The sequence below is a fragment of the Periplaneta americana genome, chromosome 7, assembly GCF_040183065.1.
Source record: "Periplaneta americana isolate PAMFEO1 chromosome 7, P.americana_PAMFEO1_priV1, whole genome shotgun sequence".
NCBI classification, from domain to species: Eukaryota; Metazoa; Arthropoda; class Insecta; order Blattodea; family Blattidae; genus Periplaneta; species Periplaneta americana.
The window spans coordinates 142,476,351-142,491,409 of NC_091123.1; the positions used below are offsets into that span (position 1 = coordinate 142,476,351).

General features: G+C 34.7%; 1 protein-coding gene across 2 annotated transcripts in view; it reads left to right on the top strand.

The window, feature by feature from the left end:
* LOC138703498 (uncharacterized) overlaps positions 1–14,654 on the top strand; it is a 112,730-nt gene extending 98,076 nt beyond the window's left edge. For both annotated transcript variants that reach the window (XM_069831400.1, XM_069831399.1), the window contains exons 2-3: positions 9,334–9,467; positions 12,720–14,654. In XM_069831400.1, coding sequence (XP_069687501.1) covers positions 9,359–9,467; positions 12,720–13,126 — 516 coding nt within the window. In that variant the 5' untranslated portion in view covers positions 9,334–9,358 and the 3' untranslated portion in view covers positions 13,127–14,654. The remainder of the gene's footprint in view (positions 1–9,333; positions 9,468–12,719) is intronic.
* The last annotated feature ends 405 nt before the right edge of the window (positions 14,655–15,059 follow it).

The window sequence follows — 15,059 nt, forward strand, 5'->3', positions numbered from 1 at the left end:
CATTTTATGGATTCTAAAAAGTTGTTTATTAATCTAGAGGTATTGGCTGATGACTATATTAAATTCTAGCACAACATTCTTTCAGAATATGTAGAAATTACACTTTGGATTTTACTAAATGTATAGGCCTACTATCAAAAGGTGTTACATACCCCCTTAAATACTGTACATATGTTACCTGTGCGATATCCGTTGTTTAATTTTTTAAAATATAATTCATAGTACTGAAACTGCCATATTGAATACGCACAAATTGTATTATTCGTAATTTTCGTCTCGAAAACCCCTAAGATATGTAATTAATTTTTCACCCATTTTTGTCCCACTCCACCACTTTAGGGACAAAGTCGGACTAAATAATACCTTATTCGTATTCTGTGATCGCAAAGATCCCCAGATATCGACTTTCATCGAGATCGGATGACATGAGATTTCTCACTTCCTTCTGCCTTTTCATCAGTACCTTAGTATATGGTATTTAAAAAATCTAAGAATGTTTAACCAATATTGTAGAGAGTAATCTTCACAATAAATTTTACGTCTCTAGTTAAATATAGTTTAGTGAATTTTTAAAATCGTCGACTTCTTTCTCTCTCCTCTCTGCTCGGAAGTAAAAAAAAAGTTATTTCAAGGGAGTAGCCTACATGAAATTGAATTTTTTTTACTTTCCTTATACATATTAGAAACAATTCTGAGAGATGAGATGAATAGTCTAACCCAATATTATGAGTGCATCTTTGTTTTAAATTTAAAGGCTGCACGTCTGCTGGTTAAAAAAATAAATCGGTATAATTATTTTGATCATTACTGCCTCCCATTTTCCATCCCTTATTGTTCGTATTTCGTAAACCTCGGTCTTATCTTTGACTAAGGATTAACATATTTCCATATATATATATATATATATATATATATATATATATATATATATATATATATATCCATATCCATATCCATATATAACAGATTATATTTCCATTTCGTACAATATTCTGGTCACGAGACATAATCATATACTTTGTCTTTTAGGGATTTACTACCAAACCTATCGCTTTATTTGCTTCAAGTAAAATTTCCGTGTTTTCCCTAATCGTTTGTGGAATTTTTCCTAACATATTCACGTCACCCGCATAGACAAAAAGCTGATGTAACCCGTTCAATCCCAAACCTTCTCTGTTATCCTGAACTTTCCTAATGGCATATTCTAGAGCGAAGTTAAAAAGTAAAGGTGATAGTGCATTTCCTTGCTTTAGCCCGCAGTGAATTGGAAAAGCATCAGATAGAAACTGGCCTATACGGACTCTGCTGTAAGTTTCATTGAGACACATTTTAATTAATCGAACAAGTTTCTTGGGAATACCAAAGACATATAGGCTACTGTAATATTTGTTTAGTTTTTGGTGGTGACTGTCCAGAATGCACAAATACTCGGGCGTGCATGTTTACTCTTATGTCCTACCCATTCCACTGCGACAGAGATAACAGCCGATCTTGCAGCGGTGAGGAACTCGCTCTCCAGTTCACATTAAGAAAATCCATTTGCCAAAATCCCTGGCGCGACCTATACGCCAAATGGATTTAGTTCAATTCTGATTACAAATATGTTTCATTTTTTTAATTAACGCTATAAGGGGGTGTGGCATTTAAGGAGCTGTCAAAATTATTTTTTTAATCAAATAATTATTTTTCTTGCAAATTTCTGATTAAAAATCCAATAACATTTTGATCTAAAGTTTGCTCCCTGAAGTTACTAGATGAATGTAGCGGAGAAGAATAGTAATAGGTATGTGTTACATAAATATTCATTTTACTTTCAAATCCATTTTTCCGTAAGTTTACTTTCCTTGATTCAACACTAACTTTTTGTGCCAAATATTAATCAATCCGGATGAAAGTTTTTAATAGGAAGTGAAATGTCCACAGTAAAATTCCTAATATTTACCACTTTATTATCATTAGGAGGACTGCCTATAACAACAGATCCGGAATTAAAGCTGATGATATCCCATTCAATAAAATAAATTATATCATTAATAACAAAATAAAAACCTATAAAAACCAAAACAATACTAAAAACAAATAAAAAAAATAAATCTAATAAAACAAATTGATATATATATATATATATATATATATATATATATATATATACATACATATATCTTTACTCCAAGTATTTATGAGGTAGCTGCATGTTTCTGTATATTTATTTTGTAAGAAATGCTGCTAGTTTCTTTTATTAATTTTTTTTTTCAAGAATTATAGCAAAAATAACATTTTCAAAACTTCAAAACAATTTTTAAAAGTGAATTAATGAGATATTTAATATAATGAATGCATACAAATGTTTCTCCATGTATTGCGAATATAACAAAAAAAAAGTAAACATAAAAACTGATATATATTAGATCAGCGTTTCTCAAACTATGGTCCGCGGACCACCTGTGGTCCTCGAGTTCTGCCCTTGTGGTCCCTAAAAAAAGACAGAAGAAAAAATAAAATTAAAACGAATTGGGCATCACATTACAGCTAAAAATCTCAGAGTTTGAAAATTACACATGGCAATCGCCTTTCGCTTTTTCTCCTAGTACTAATATTTTATGAAATGTCTTACCCTACTCGTCTACCCACTTCCCACTCTACTCTCAGCAACAAAAGAGAGATTTAAAGCACTATGAACGTGGCGTTTCTCGCTATCTTTTCCCTGCATATCTGGCGCCAAGCCTGTAACCCAGCCAGGGACCACCCGAATTCATAACATAGGACTAAAGTACCGAACCTTTTCTTGTATTGATGACTTTCTTAATAGTTTTGCCGACATCCAGTCTGCACATTGAAATGGGCACATATTGTACGTCGTACACCAATAACAGAACTTGCCAAATTGCATCTTTACTTGTTGAAAACCGGACATGTTTCTGTATTAATTTTTTTATTTGTTTTTCCAGATGACGATATAAGAAATTTTAGACTGCGCCTATTTTAAAATCCGACAGGTTTATTTTTTACACTTGCGTGTTTCGTCTCTAAGTGCCGTTTCAATTTCGCGGGTTTCAAACAACGCACCGAGGTTTTGGTTCACTCTCACTGCCACACCAAGTAAATCCAAGTTCCAAATAACTCTTGTTATATTTACGAAAGTATTTTTTCTTTGAATAGCTACCACTAGGACTATATAGATATTTCTTAAATGGCACTATAATTAATATATTTCTTCACACACAGCTTCTGAACTATTGGCACTACCTAAATGAAGCGTATCTTCATGTTCCTTTCTTTTCAAAGATCCGGATCGAAGCCAGTTTTCCATTATTTATAATGGGCATTATTTAACAGAGACATGGACAACTACTAGCGTGTATCACATAAGGATTTCAAACAACTAACTGCTAACAGGCAAGCGATGAATCAACAATGCACAGAATTTGTTATAAGTTACTTGTGATTGGCTACAAAAATATAATTACAAAAGTATTATAATGAATTACTTCTACATTAAAATATAAGTATACTGGTATTAAAATATGCTACAAAAATGATAAATTTACTTTCGAAGGAAACAAGAATAAGGTGGTCCGCGGAACTGTTCTGACTTAAAAAGTGGTCCCCACTTCAGAAAAGTTTGAGAAACGCCGTATTACATCTATACTAAAAATTTGGATTTAAAAATATTTCTAAAAAAAATAGAATAAATCAAACATCAAAAGCCAAAAATATTTGGAAGTTCAATATTTAGATTTTGTTAGTCCTTTACATAATAAACATGCTCTCAAATTTGTCTGAAGAAAAATATTAGGCAGAAAGTTGTCGCTTTTAGTGGAGTGTCCCTTTAACGGCGAGAATTATCTAGCGGCTAAGTGAAAATGAAGGTGATAATACCAGCGAAAGGAGTCTAGGGTCCAGCATTTGCTCTTAATGGGTTAAGGGAAAACGTCGAAAAAAACCTCAATCAAGTAACTTGTCTCAACTAGGATTTGAACCTGGGCCCACTCGTTTCAAAGTCAGACATGCTAAACATTACTTCACAGCGGTGAACCAAATGCATTGGAATATTATATCAAATCGCACTGGTTTTATTCCTTATGGCCCTTAAAATATTAATCGACTTCTATCGGATGTGAAGTCGTGAACGTTGGATCTGCAGTGGTAACAAAAGTAGTTTCCACCACATTACTCTGGGCAATTCAGAAAATAACACTCACCATGACTTAACATTTCATTTATAACACCATAATCATGTTCGCGCGATTAAGCTGCATATGGCGATAGGATATCACAGTATTCGTTTATCTTGTAAAGCACGTACGGTGATATGTGTAGTCGTAAAAGCTATTTACGCCATTAATCCACAGAGGACTCAGTGACAGCATTATTGTTGTCGCAGGGAAGTATTTACTATCAGCCTTCGTATTTCTATTTATCAGAATGCCGCATTCACCATCACGTGCAGGCTTTTATAACAACCCGCGCTATGCAAACAAAATATCGTATCATTGAATTTTCATTGCGGCTTGGTTAGAATAACCTCTTTACCCATACAAAGCTTTTTATCACAGGAGTACAGTCCTTAACCATTCTTTGTATTATAGCGTTTCTCGCTGAAGATCCGATGGATCTTGCTTCGATTCCCGCCAAGGAAATACAGGTTTATCGAATCTTTGTGTCCAACGTTATCTTAAGCCAGCGGAAGACAGTTTCAGACGGTGTGATGTTTGTGGAGGAAGAGCACATCCTTCATTTCGTGTGACGTCAGGTGAGAGCATCGTAATGCAAAGTTGCCTACATAAACGGCGTTTCTTTGATTTAAGAGAGGAAATAGCATTATTCATGACTAGTCTAAATCAGCCTGTCCCCGAGATGCAAGGAAAAACCTGAATTTGTGACTTGGCTTTCTATGCGGATTTAACAGGCCACTTAAACGATATAAGTACCTCACTTCAGAGCAAGGGTCTCATCGTAGCAGATATATGACTTACTACAAAATTAAAGCGTTCAAATTTCCATTCGCTCTATGGGTAAATCAATTGTGGCTGGAAACACTGTGCATTTTTCAAAGTTATCTCAAGTGCGAGATCCGGACATTACTCTGTCTGAAGAATATGTGCAAATTCTACAGGGACATCACTTTATTTTTACCAACATTTTTAACATTAACCTGGCTATACTCGGAAACTCTGTTGCCCCCTTCCATTACAGGAGTTTGATGTTACTAGTGCAATATGTAAACAAATCATTTTACTAGGTATAGGAGGAGAGAAAAGTAGTGTATCCATTTATGTTGTAGGGAAATACGATATTACGATTTTCAGTTTGATCATCACTTTTACGGAATTTATCAAAATACAGTAGAGTAGTAACATTTTTTTTTTCAAAAACTCAACTTTTCGTTATGTAATGTCTACTTTATTTAGCATATTAATTATTGGTGTTAACATACAATATAGAGAGTGCACTTAAATTGAGGGGGGTCATAAGTAAAGGGCTGTAAGTGCACTTAAGTTACTTTTGAGAAAATGGGGTTTAAATATTTAAGCTTTCGTAAAATCGGTGAAATTTTTATTTAAATTTTAATGTGTGATGCGATTAAAATATCCCTTTGCCACTAAAATTTTAGATACTTTAGCTTACACTGGATGCACTTAACTCATGTTATTACAAATGTCACTAGCATTCCTTTGCTTCTAGCCACCTCAATTCAAAATAAGCTAATCTGAATTTTTAAACAAGTTGCTGAAAATGGTTGCCGTTCATTACAATGCAGGCTTCAATTATTTTATGCATATTATTAAAAACATTTTGAAGCATATTCTCTGAAATTGAATTTATTGTTTCTTGAATATAATTTTTTAGTACGATATTATTAATATAGGTTCTTTCTTCTATAGAAAACGCAACGATATTTCTGAAACACACTATACACTGCAGTATTTACTTCAGTGCTTGAAGACTTCGAATGCAACAGCGGCCGTAAGTTTGTGTGTCTGACGGGAGCAAGGACGTTAGTGAAGGGGTAGGAGTGAAGTACATTCAGAAATGCAGGTACAATAAAAATGCAAGTAAAAATAAAATGATGTCCCTGTACAAGATCTTCTTCGCCAGCTGAGTTGAGGTTTCAAGATGTAGAAACAATTTCTACTACAGCTTTTTGCAATCCCTTAATCAGTAGATGTCAAGGACAATATAAACACAAGAAGAACTTGGCTGACTTTTACAGGAATTTCTCCCAAGCTAGTTCCCGAGATTGTATGCAGTTCCTGCACAGTTATTATGTATATTTGGTTCGACATATGTATGCGAACAATTCTTTTCTGTTATGAAACTTGCTAAGCCTAAATCAAGAAGTACCTTATCACCTTAGCGTGCAGACTTAGATTATATAATGCCCAGTCAACATGTCCCAGTATTGAGAAATTAGTTAAAGAAAAAAGAAACAGAAAATGTAGGAAAATGTCCACATAATCGTTCTGTGTCTTCTTCCAAATTGCAGTGAAAAGAAAATATAGTTTATACGTATTTTATCATAAAATACAGCAAAGGTTAAATTATTTCTAATCTTTTAAACACTTGTGATTGTAGTCGTTATAAATAAAGGATATCTTGACGTACAAATGAACGTGCATAACAAAAACTTCTATTACTTTACACTATATTTGTTTCGCCAAATTAACTGATATGAAATACTACGTAATTATTAGATACAAGAAAGTATCCATCATATGAGACTGACTTTGTTATAGATGGATTTTCGCATAATAGAGCAGATATTGAATTGTTTATAATCAGTACAAAATATGTGCAATTCAAACAGTTAACATTACAATTCGAAAGCCAGGCATTAAACTGTGTTATGAACACCAGATTACTTATATTTTTCTCCTACATTACTGCTACCTGCACGCCTAATACCCTCTCCTCCCTCCCAACGAACTGCTGTCCACATTTCACATCCCTGTAGAGACGTCGACTGCGAGAAGGCAGAGCGGAGTGAGGTGACGTCACAGTGCTCTATCCTGTTCTGGTCTGTCTTAAGCGAAGATACTGTACGTATCATATTATGTATCGTACCATTCACATCCAATCGCCAGGGAGTTACTGAATATGTACCATGTTGATGCTTAAATTCGTAGCGTTTTTGTTTACCATGGCAATAGGACTTTTGTAAGAAATTTGTTTGGAATTTATTATTTGTCATTTTAATGTTAGGGCCTATAAAATTCTGTTACTGAATACGTCTTGAATTGTTCAATCTTTAAGACAGTTTGTGTTAATTACAGACTAAAGAAAATGGAGCTCCAAGTAGGAAAAAACTAACATTTCCGACATAATCACTTATCCTTTTCTTTGTTGTATCGTTTACGGAGAGAACTCCATCCAGGAAAGTACGACATTAAAATGGTTTTATGTAATCCTAGCACTAAAGCACGCTTGTTATAACTCTATAAATCGTATTTTGCAATTCATTTTGTATTCAGATAAACCTAATATAATATAGTGAAAATATTTTGAGATCAGTCATAAGATTTATTTATTTGCAAATGTTTATTTGCTACAATATGTATAAAATATTAACGTTTTCGCCTTTTCGGGATCATCAGATATGTTAAAACACGTAATCTAGAACTTGAACAAATTAACGAATATACATTGTTATATACATGACAGGTAAATTTCATGAGTGTTATGTATTATGTAGTTACGACTAAAAAGTTTTTGTAAAAATGATTTCAAACATGTAAATTTGGAAGGACAATTGTGACTGTATATATATATATATATATATATATATATATATAACTCATGTTACAAACATATGTGAATGGTTAAGTGGCACGTATTAAATCATTGCCAAGTACGAATATCAGTAATATGAAAGGTTTAAATTGCATTTGTTAATTATAAGTGAAATGGTAATATAATAGCAATAAATTTAAAAAAAGACAAAGTATTATAAAACAAAATTTATCTCATTGTTTTATAATACTTTTTCTTTTAAATCTATTGATATTACCATTTCACTCATAATTAACAAATTCAATTCAAACCTTTCATATCACTGATATTCGTACTTGGCAATAATTTAATGCGTGTCATTTAACCATTCACATATGTTTGTAACATGAGTTATATGTATATACAATCACAATTGTCCTTCCAAATTTACATGTTTGAAATCATTTTTACAGAAACTTTTTACTCATAACTACATAATACATAAAACTCATGAAATTTACCTGTCATGTATATTACAATGTATATTCGTTAATTTGTTCAAGTTCTAGATTACGTGTTTTAATATATCTGATGATGCCGAAAAGGCGAAAACGTTAATATTTTATACATATTGTAGCAAATAAACATTTGCAAATAGATAAATCTTATGACTGAACTCAAAATATTTTCACTATATCTATAAATCGTGTACAATTGGTCTAATTCTGGCACTGGTGAGAGAAAAGATTACATAGTAACTAGTATTCCATGACGTTATCATATTAGATCATACTAATACTAATATAATATGCGAGAAGTCCAGGAGGAAAATATACTATTTCATAAATTATTAAACTATTTAGGAAATACCTCGCAACATAAGGATAAGATGTGGTAAATAAGCAAGACATTACTTATGATACATTGTCCGTAATTGACGCTTGTCAAATTATAACAAGATTTTTATCACAAAAAAGAATTTCATCTTATAAATTAAAAAAAAAAATGTTTTGAATACTTAAGATATATATATATATATGTATATATTTGTAAAGCATCTTTTATTTTTATGTATTTCATACATATTGTACGAACCTTCTGTATTTCAGGTATCGGTACGTTGTAAATCTTGCGTATTTCTAATCAGTTTGTAAATGTGCATGTATTTCCTGAATTTTTATTGCAATGAAAGCTTTATTGTAACTTTTAAAATATAGAGCAGTATCGAATATATCTTTTACATATTTGAGCTGTGTATAATCATGTTTTTTTATTTGGTTATTTAACGACGCTGTATCAACTACTAGGTTATTCAGCGTCGATGGGATTGGTCATAACGAGATGGTATTTGGCGAGATGAGACTGAGGATTCTCCATAGATCACCTCATATTTGCCTTAGGGTTGGGGAAAACCTCGGAAAAAACCCAACCAAGTAATCAGCCCAAGCCCAACCCAACTCCGGATCGGCAGACAAACACCTCTGCCGACCGATCTACGCCGGTGGCGAATAGTAGTAGTAGTAGTAGTAGTAGTAGTAGTAGTAGTAGTAGTAGTAGTAGTAGTAGTAATAATAATAATAATAATAATAATAATAATAATAATAATAATAATAATAATTGCAGGACCAGAAGCCGTGTTGCAGCCGGGATGCACCCTACGTTATTGGGAATACTTCTGGGAGCGTCGTTCGTCCTGCAGTCCTGCGAAACAGCTGCAACCATCACAGCTGAGAATGTGGCGGCAGGAAGTGACGCAGGTAAGGTCAATAGCAATAAGTCTCATGCGTTGCAGATCAGTTGATTGACCAACATTTGAGCTACAGATGTAAGTGGAAGGGATGACTTTAGCTAAGGAGCTGTTTTTTTTTTTTTTTGTTTATTCTGGTGAGAGCTATTGTCAATTGTGAAAAAATATTGCGAATAAAGACAGCGGCATTGAAACATTTCATTCTGGTGTAAGAAAATGTTTCGTTAAACTAAAGTCCATTAAATGTACTAATGTTTTCATTAGTGAGATCCTTTGATATGGGGTCATGCATTCAGTAGGATAGCGATGGGGAACTGCTTCTCTCAGAGAGCTTAGCTTCTACCCCTACCCAAGTCTTAACAGGTGGGGTTGGCTCCCTACAGCTATACTGTTTTTACTGTAAGAAAAATCCTAATGTAAACAGAAGCACGTGGCTTTCATACCCGTGATTGGCTCACAGTCGAAACACTCGCACGATGCAGGAAAATATAGTCCGTATTTGGAAACCTAATCTTGTATTATTGGAAAATAAAAAATTTAATTCTAGTTGTTAAATACGATGAAACATATAACTTCATTCATATGTAAAACGCTATGTAAAAGAAATGATACTTTTATATTTTGTTATGCACTATGAACGCGGATGAATACCAACAGTAATACCGAGGTAGTCTGTTCTTGTAACAAGCTGGCGTCACTTGAGATCGTAGTTGTTCACGTAAGCACTTGAAGGCTTCTACATTCTCGGTGCATGCAATTATTAAACATAAGAGTGGAAACTCTCTCAAAAGCGGAGAAAAACAAATTGTCTTAAATGTATATAATAAGTTATGTGAGTCTTAATTATAGTAATTATAAAGTAAATGTTTCCTAAGCAAACGAATGCATAGTAGTGAGGTTAGGCCTACTTGACGAGTAACGGGAAATGTTTAACATGAAACAGAATGTACAACAGTGGACGGGAACACGTACTGAGAATCTATGGCGCCAAACAGCGACCGATGAAGCCTCACTTCAGTCACGTGCTATTGTTTATATTAGGATTTGTCTTACAGCGAAAAGATTATAGAAGCACTGCATACTCGATTCAGTCAGTGATGGCTCGTATTCCAGAATGAGTATTCGTTTTCGTAACTTTTCGTTCTGAAAAGGAATTTTAAAATATAATTTTTTTTCTGATTAAATTTCTACACATTTAAAGGACAAAACTAAAATTCTTTCAATCACTGTTATCATAATACACTGTTCTCTTAAATTGATTGAGCATATCGGGAATTAAATCGATGGCTTTCCCGAAACACGCTATGAAATGATTGAAATAAAACAATTGTTACTCTGGAGACGGTCCAGATACTGAAAGTTTTAGGAGGCTGAGGGGATCCAGAAACCATTCTGGAAGTTGCGACGAGATAAAAAAAATCCCAGTCCTATCGGGATTCAATTCTGGCTATTTCAGTGCGCAACACTCTGCTAATTTGTTTACAGAATCAGATATCTTCCTGTGATTATATAGGGATAGATAATTAAATTGTAGACTGGGTGTAATTGAACACTGTTCATGGACAACTTGCATCATTAATAAAATTAATTAGAATGTGACCTAAAATGTCCATATTGATCTTCATTACAAAGGCTACAAACAATCTAATTAAAATACAATTTTCGGTATCGCTATGTATGGGTATGGCAGGCTTACAAATTACAATTGAAATATAACCTACTTCTAGAGCACCAATCAATTCCGATAAAAATGTCACCCAAAGTGGCTATCTAGAGAAAAACCTGTTGGCTAGTTAAAAAGCAGTCCAAATTTAAATTCTCAGATTCTTTCCCGAATTATAATAGTTTCTTAATACTAAATTTATGGAAAGGTAGTCAAAATCTAAATTTTCAGAGTACTTCGTGATTTACAGCGGTTTTTTTACCATTATGTTCACAGAAAGCAGTCCAAATCTTAATTCTCAAATTGTTTGCCGAATTGTAATAGTTTTTTGCTATACAATGCAAAAATTACGTAAAAGTATGTTATAATAATAATAATAATAATAATAATAATAATAATAATAACAACAACTAATTTAAGCTTCATTCAGACTTACAACCAAGTTGTTTTAAAGGGTTCATCCGAATTGGCTCCCATTTTCCGGATTGGGTCCTAGATTATAAAATTCTAAAATCCGAATTGGCTCCCATTCTCCGGATTGGCTCCTAGATTATAAAATTCTAAAATCCGAATTGGCTCCCATTCTCCGGATTGGCTGCTAGATTATAAAATTCTAAAATCTGAATTGGCTCCCATTCTCCGGATTGGCTCCTAGATTATAAAATTCTAAAATCCGAATTGGCTCCCATTTTCCGGATTGGCTCCTAGATTATAAAATTCTAAAATCCGAATTGGCTCCCATTCTCCGGATTGGCTCCTAGATTATAAAATTCTAAAATCCGAATTGGCTCCCATTTTCCGTATTGGCTCCTAAATTATAAAATTCTAAAATCCGAATTGGCTCCCATTTTCCGGATTGGCTCCTAGATTATAAAATCCTAAAATCCGAATTGGCTCCCGGTTACATGAGAATTGGCTCCAAAGGGACTAAAGTGCATCAACATTTTCCTCCTCAATTTAAGAGACTTAGGACTGTCTACATTACGTAGGTCTGGTTAAAATGTTGTTGCAGCAAATCACTAGGTCTACTTAAATCAATAGCTTCGTTTGTTTTAAATTTGTGGTAAAAACTTATAGGCCTAGTTCACTTTTTTTTAATTGCATCTGTGTAATATCACGTCGTCTGTATTCTTCCGTAATAGTTTCAAGAACGTTTTCTTTTTCAAGTTGTGGTTTACTTCTATATTTCTTCTTGCTGTTCAGTTTGATATATGTGTTATTTTGAATACTAATTAAAATATCAATAAAATTAAAAATATTGGGATGAGCGGAATAGAACTGTGAATTCAACTTTGAATGGAAAGACTCACAGCAGTTAGTCGTACGGCAAATAGAATCCGAAAATTCAGCCCAAATTTTAGGCGGGAAACTCGAGGACGGAGATATATAAATCTCTAACACTTAATCACAAAATCATCAACTTGGGGAAGTCTATTCGGACGCGAATTGCTTATCTTTGCAGGTAACATCCGAAAATATTTGGGGACCAATTCGGATGACGTATTTTAATCTGGGAGCCAATTCGGAAACATCGGTTTAAATGCTCATAATTGCCGGTGCGGATTGTTTGTAATTGAAGGTATCTGTTCCTTGTCACAGAAGTCGAGCAAATGGGCGCAACTCCAGAGTGGGGCTCCGACATGGAGCTGCTGACGGGGTACCTGGAGCAACTTCTCCGGGATGGCGAGCTGTGGGACGCCCACGAGGCGCCGCTGCTGTACGTGGAGGACGCTGACGAGGACGCCGAGGCGCTGCCCGTGCCGTGGAAGCGTTCGCGCTACTACCGCCGCTACCCCTGGAAGCGGCAGAACGGGCGTCACCGCGCCCAGTACGCCGACGCCAACCGCTACATGTGCAACCCCACGCGCGAGGACGTGTTCCAGCTGCTGGTAGCCCTGCACGAGGCGCGCGAGGGCAACACGCGCCGCACCGTCAACTTCTGCAACCGGAAGCGCCCTGCCAGCACCATCTTCACCAACATCCGCTTCCTGGGACGTCGGAAGTGAAGCGTCAAGTGGCACTAAGGACAACAATCAAAGACCTCGTTTCGAAGTTCTTAGTGTGTCCACCGTGGCTGCAGTAGTGTGAAATGTTCTTCCGACGTTATTGATCTACAGGGTGTAAGAAAAAAAGGGGGACAAACTTCGAGATGTGGTCTACAAACTTAAAACCAAAAGTTTATATAAACATTTGTCCGTGTCTCTTAATAATATTCTGGCACGCGGTAAAGCAGTAGTTAAGGTGCTACGCTAGATGCATAGGTTCGATTACCGACTGTGTCATGGAATTTTCCAATTGATCTAATCCTCCGGGCAGCACTATCGCCCTGGGGTCGACCCAACCTCTAACATAAATGAGTACCAATCAGTTTCCTTTGAGCCACCAGCGTGCCCCAGTCGCTTAAGGCGCTTGCCTACCGGTCTGAAGTTGCGGTCGGGCTTGGGCTGATTACCTGGTTGGGTTTTTCCGAGGTTTTCCCCCACCTTAAGGTGAATGCAAGGTAATCTATGACGAATTCTCGGCCTCATCTCGCCAAATAGCATCTCGCTATCACCAATCTCATCGACGCTAAATAATCTAATAGTTGACACAGTGTCGTTAAATAACAATCTACAAAAAAGTTTCCTTTGGAGGTTAAGGCGACAAGTATGTAGCACTAACATACCAACTTCTACTAAAGCCGCTTTTCCGTTTTACCTTCCAACTAGCTTGCAGGCTTACGTAGGGAGTTTTATAAATTATATAAACAGTATTTTAAATACAGGATGGAACATTTTCTTTTATGGAACGAATCTTGAGCATATTATGAAAAGAAAAGTCTTCTATCATTTTGTTTCTTTTCTTACCAGAAATAATTATTTTACGTAATAAATTTTGATCCCACTTTCTTTTAAACATAATATTTAGAAATTAACTTATACATTTTATAAACGTCTTAACGTCGCTTCCAGATTTTCTATGACAATTCTCACACTTTTCCGTTAAAGAGTATTTCAATACTTCAATTATCAATAAATCACTTCAAGTAATGTATCTTTGGTAACGCTGTTACCAGACGCATGATCCAACTTAAGGGCTTGCTACCCTGAGATGTAGGGGCAGTCACTTCGTGAGAAAGGTCTGATGTTGACATTGACTACGTAACCGCTCTCCCTGCTGCGTAGAAGGGGTGTTGGCAAGAGCTACTGAATTTACTGCGATGTTGCAATTTTTTCTAGGAACAAAATCGATTTCCCACAAAATAAAAGGAAACAACGCAAAATGACAGAGGGAAATTCTGTTCCTTTGGGCTCAAGGATTTATTCTGTGAAGATATTGTCACTGAACACCTTGCACTCTGTATATGATTTTTTTTTATTTAAGGGCAACAGGCTCGAGAAGCAAAATTTAATAGTCCAGGAAAATAAAATATTACAATGAATGTTCACTTGTTTCAGATTCTAAACTAACATATTACGTGCATAATTACAGCATCCAAAAAAAAAAAAAAAAAAAAAAAAAAAAAAAAAAAAAAAAAAAAAAAAAAAAAAACAACTTCTAGCCATTAATGTACTGAACGAATGAAATTTTGAAGTACATATTCATGTTACGGTATAGACCGTAGGCCTAAGCCTAATTATATGCTAGAAAAAATACGAGTAGCATTTAATTAAAACACCTGATAAAGGAGTAACGTTTTAAGAATAGCGACGTAAAATAGAGTGACTAATGACTCTAGAAGGCCTAGAAGTATAATTTATATTTTGTACAAAATAAAAATAATTAACTTACACATTTATCTGAGATGTCAGTGAAAAGATTAATTCTAATGAAATTAAATGTAGGAACTACATAGTAAACCTAACTTCAAACGCAAGATGGTGAAAATCCAATAGACTTTAACTGTACTCGTATAACAATTTAACTGTTCATGGCGGTTAAAATATACCTTCAGTTCCG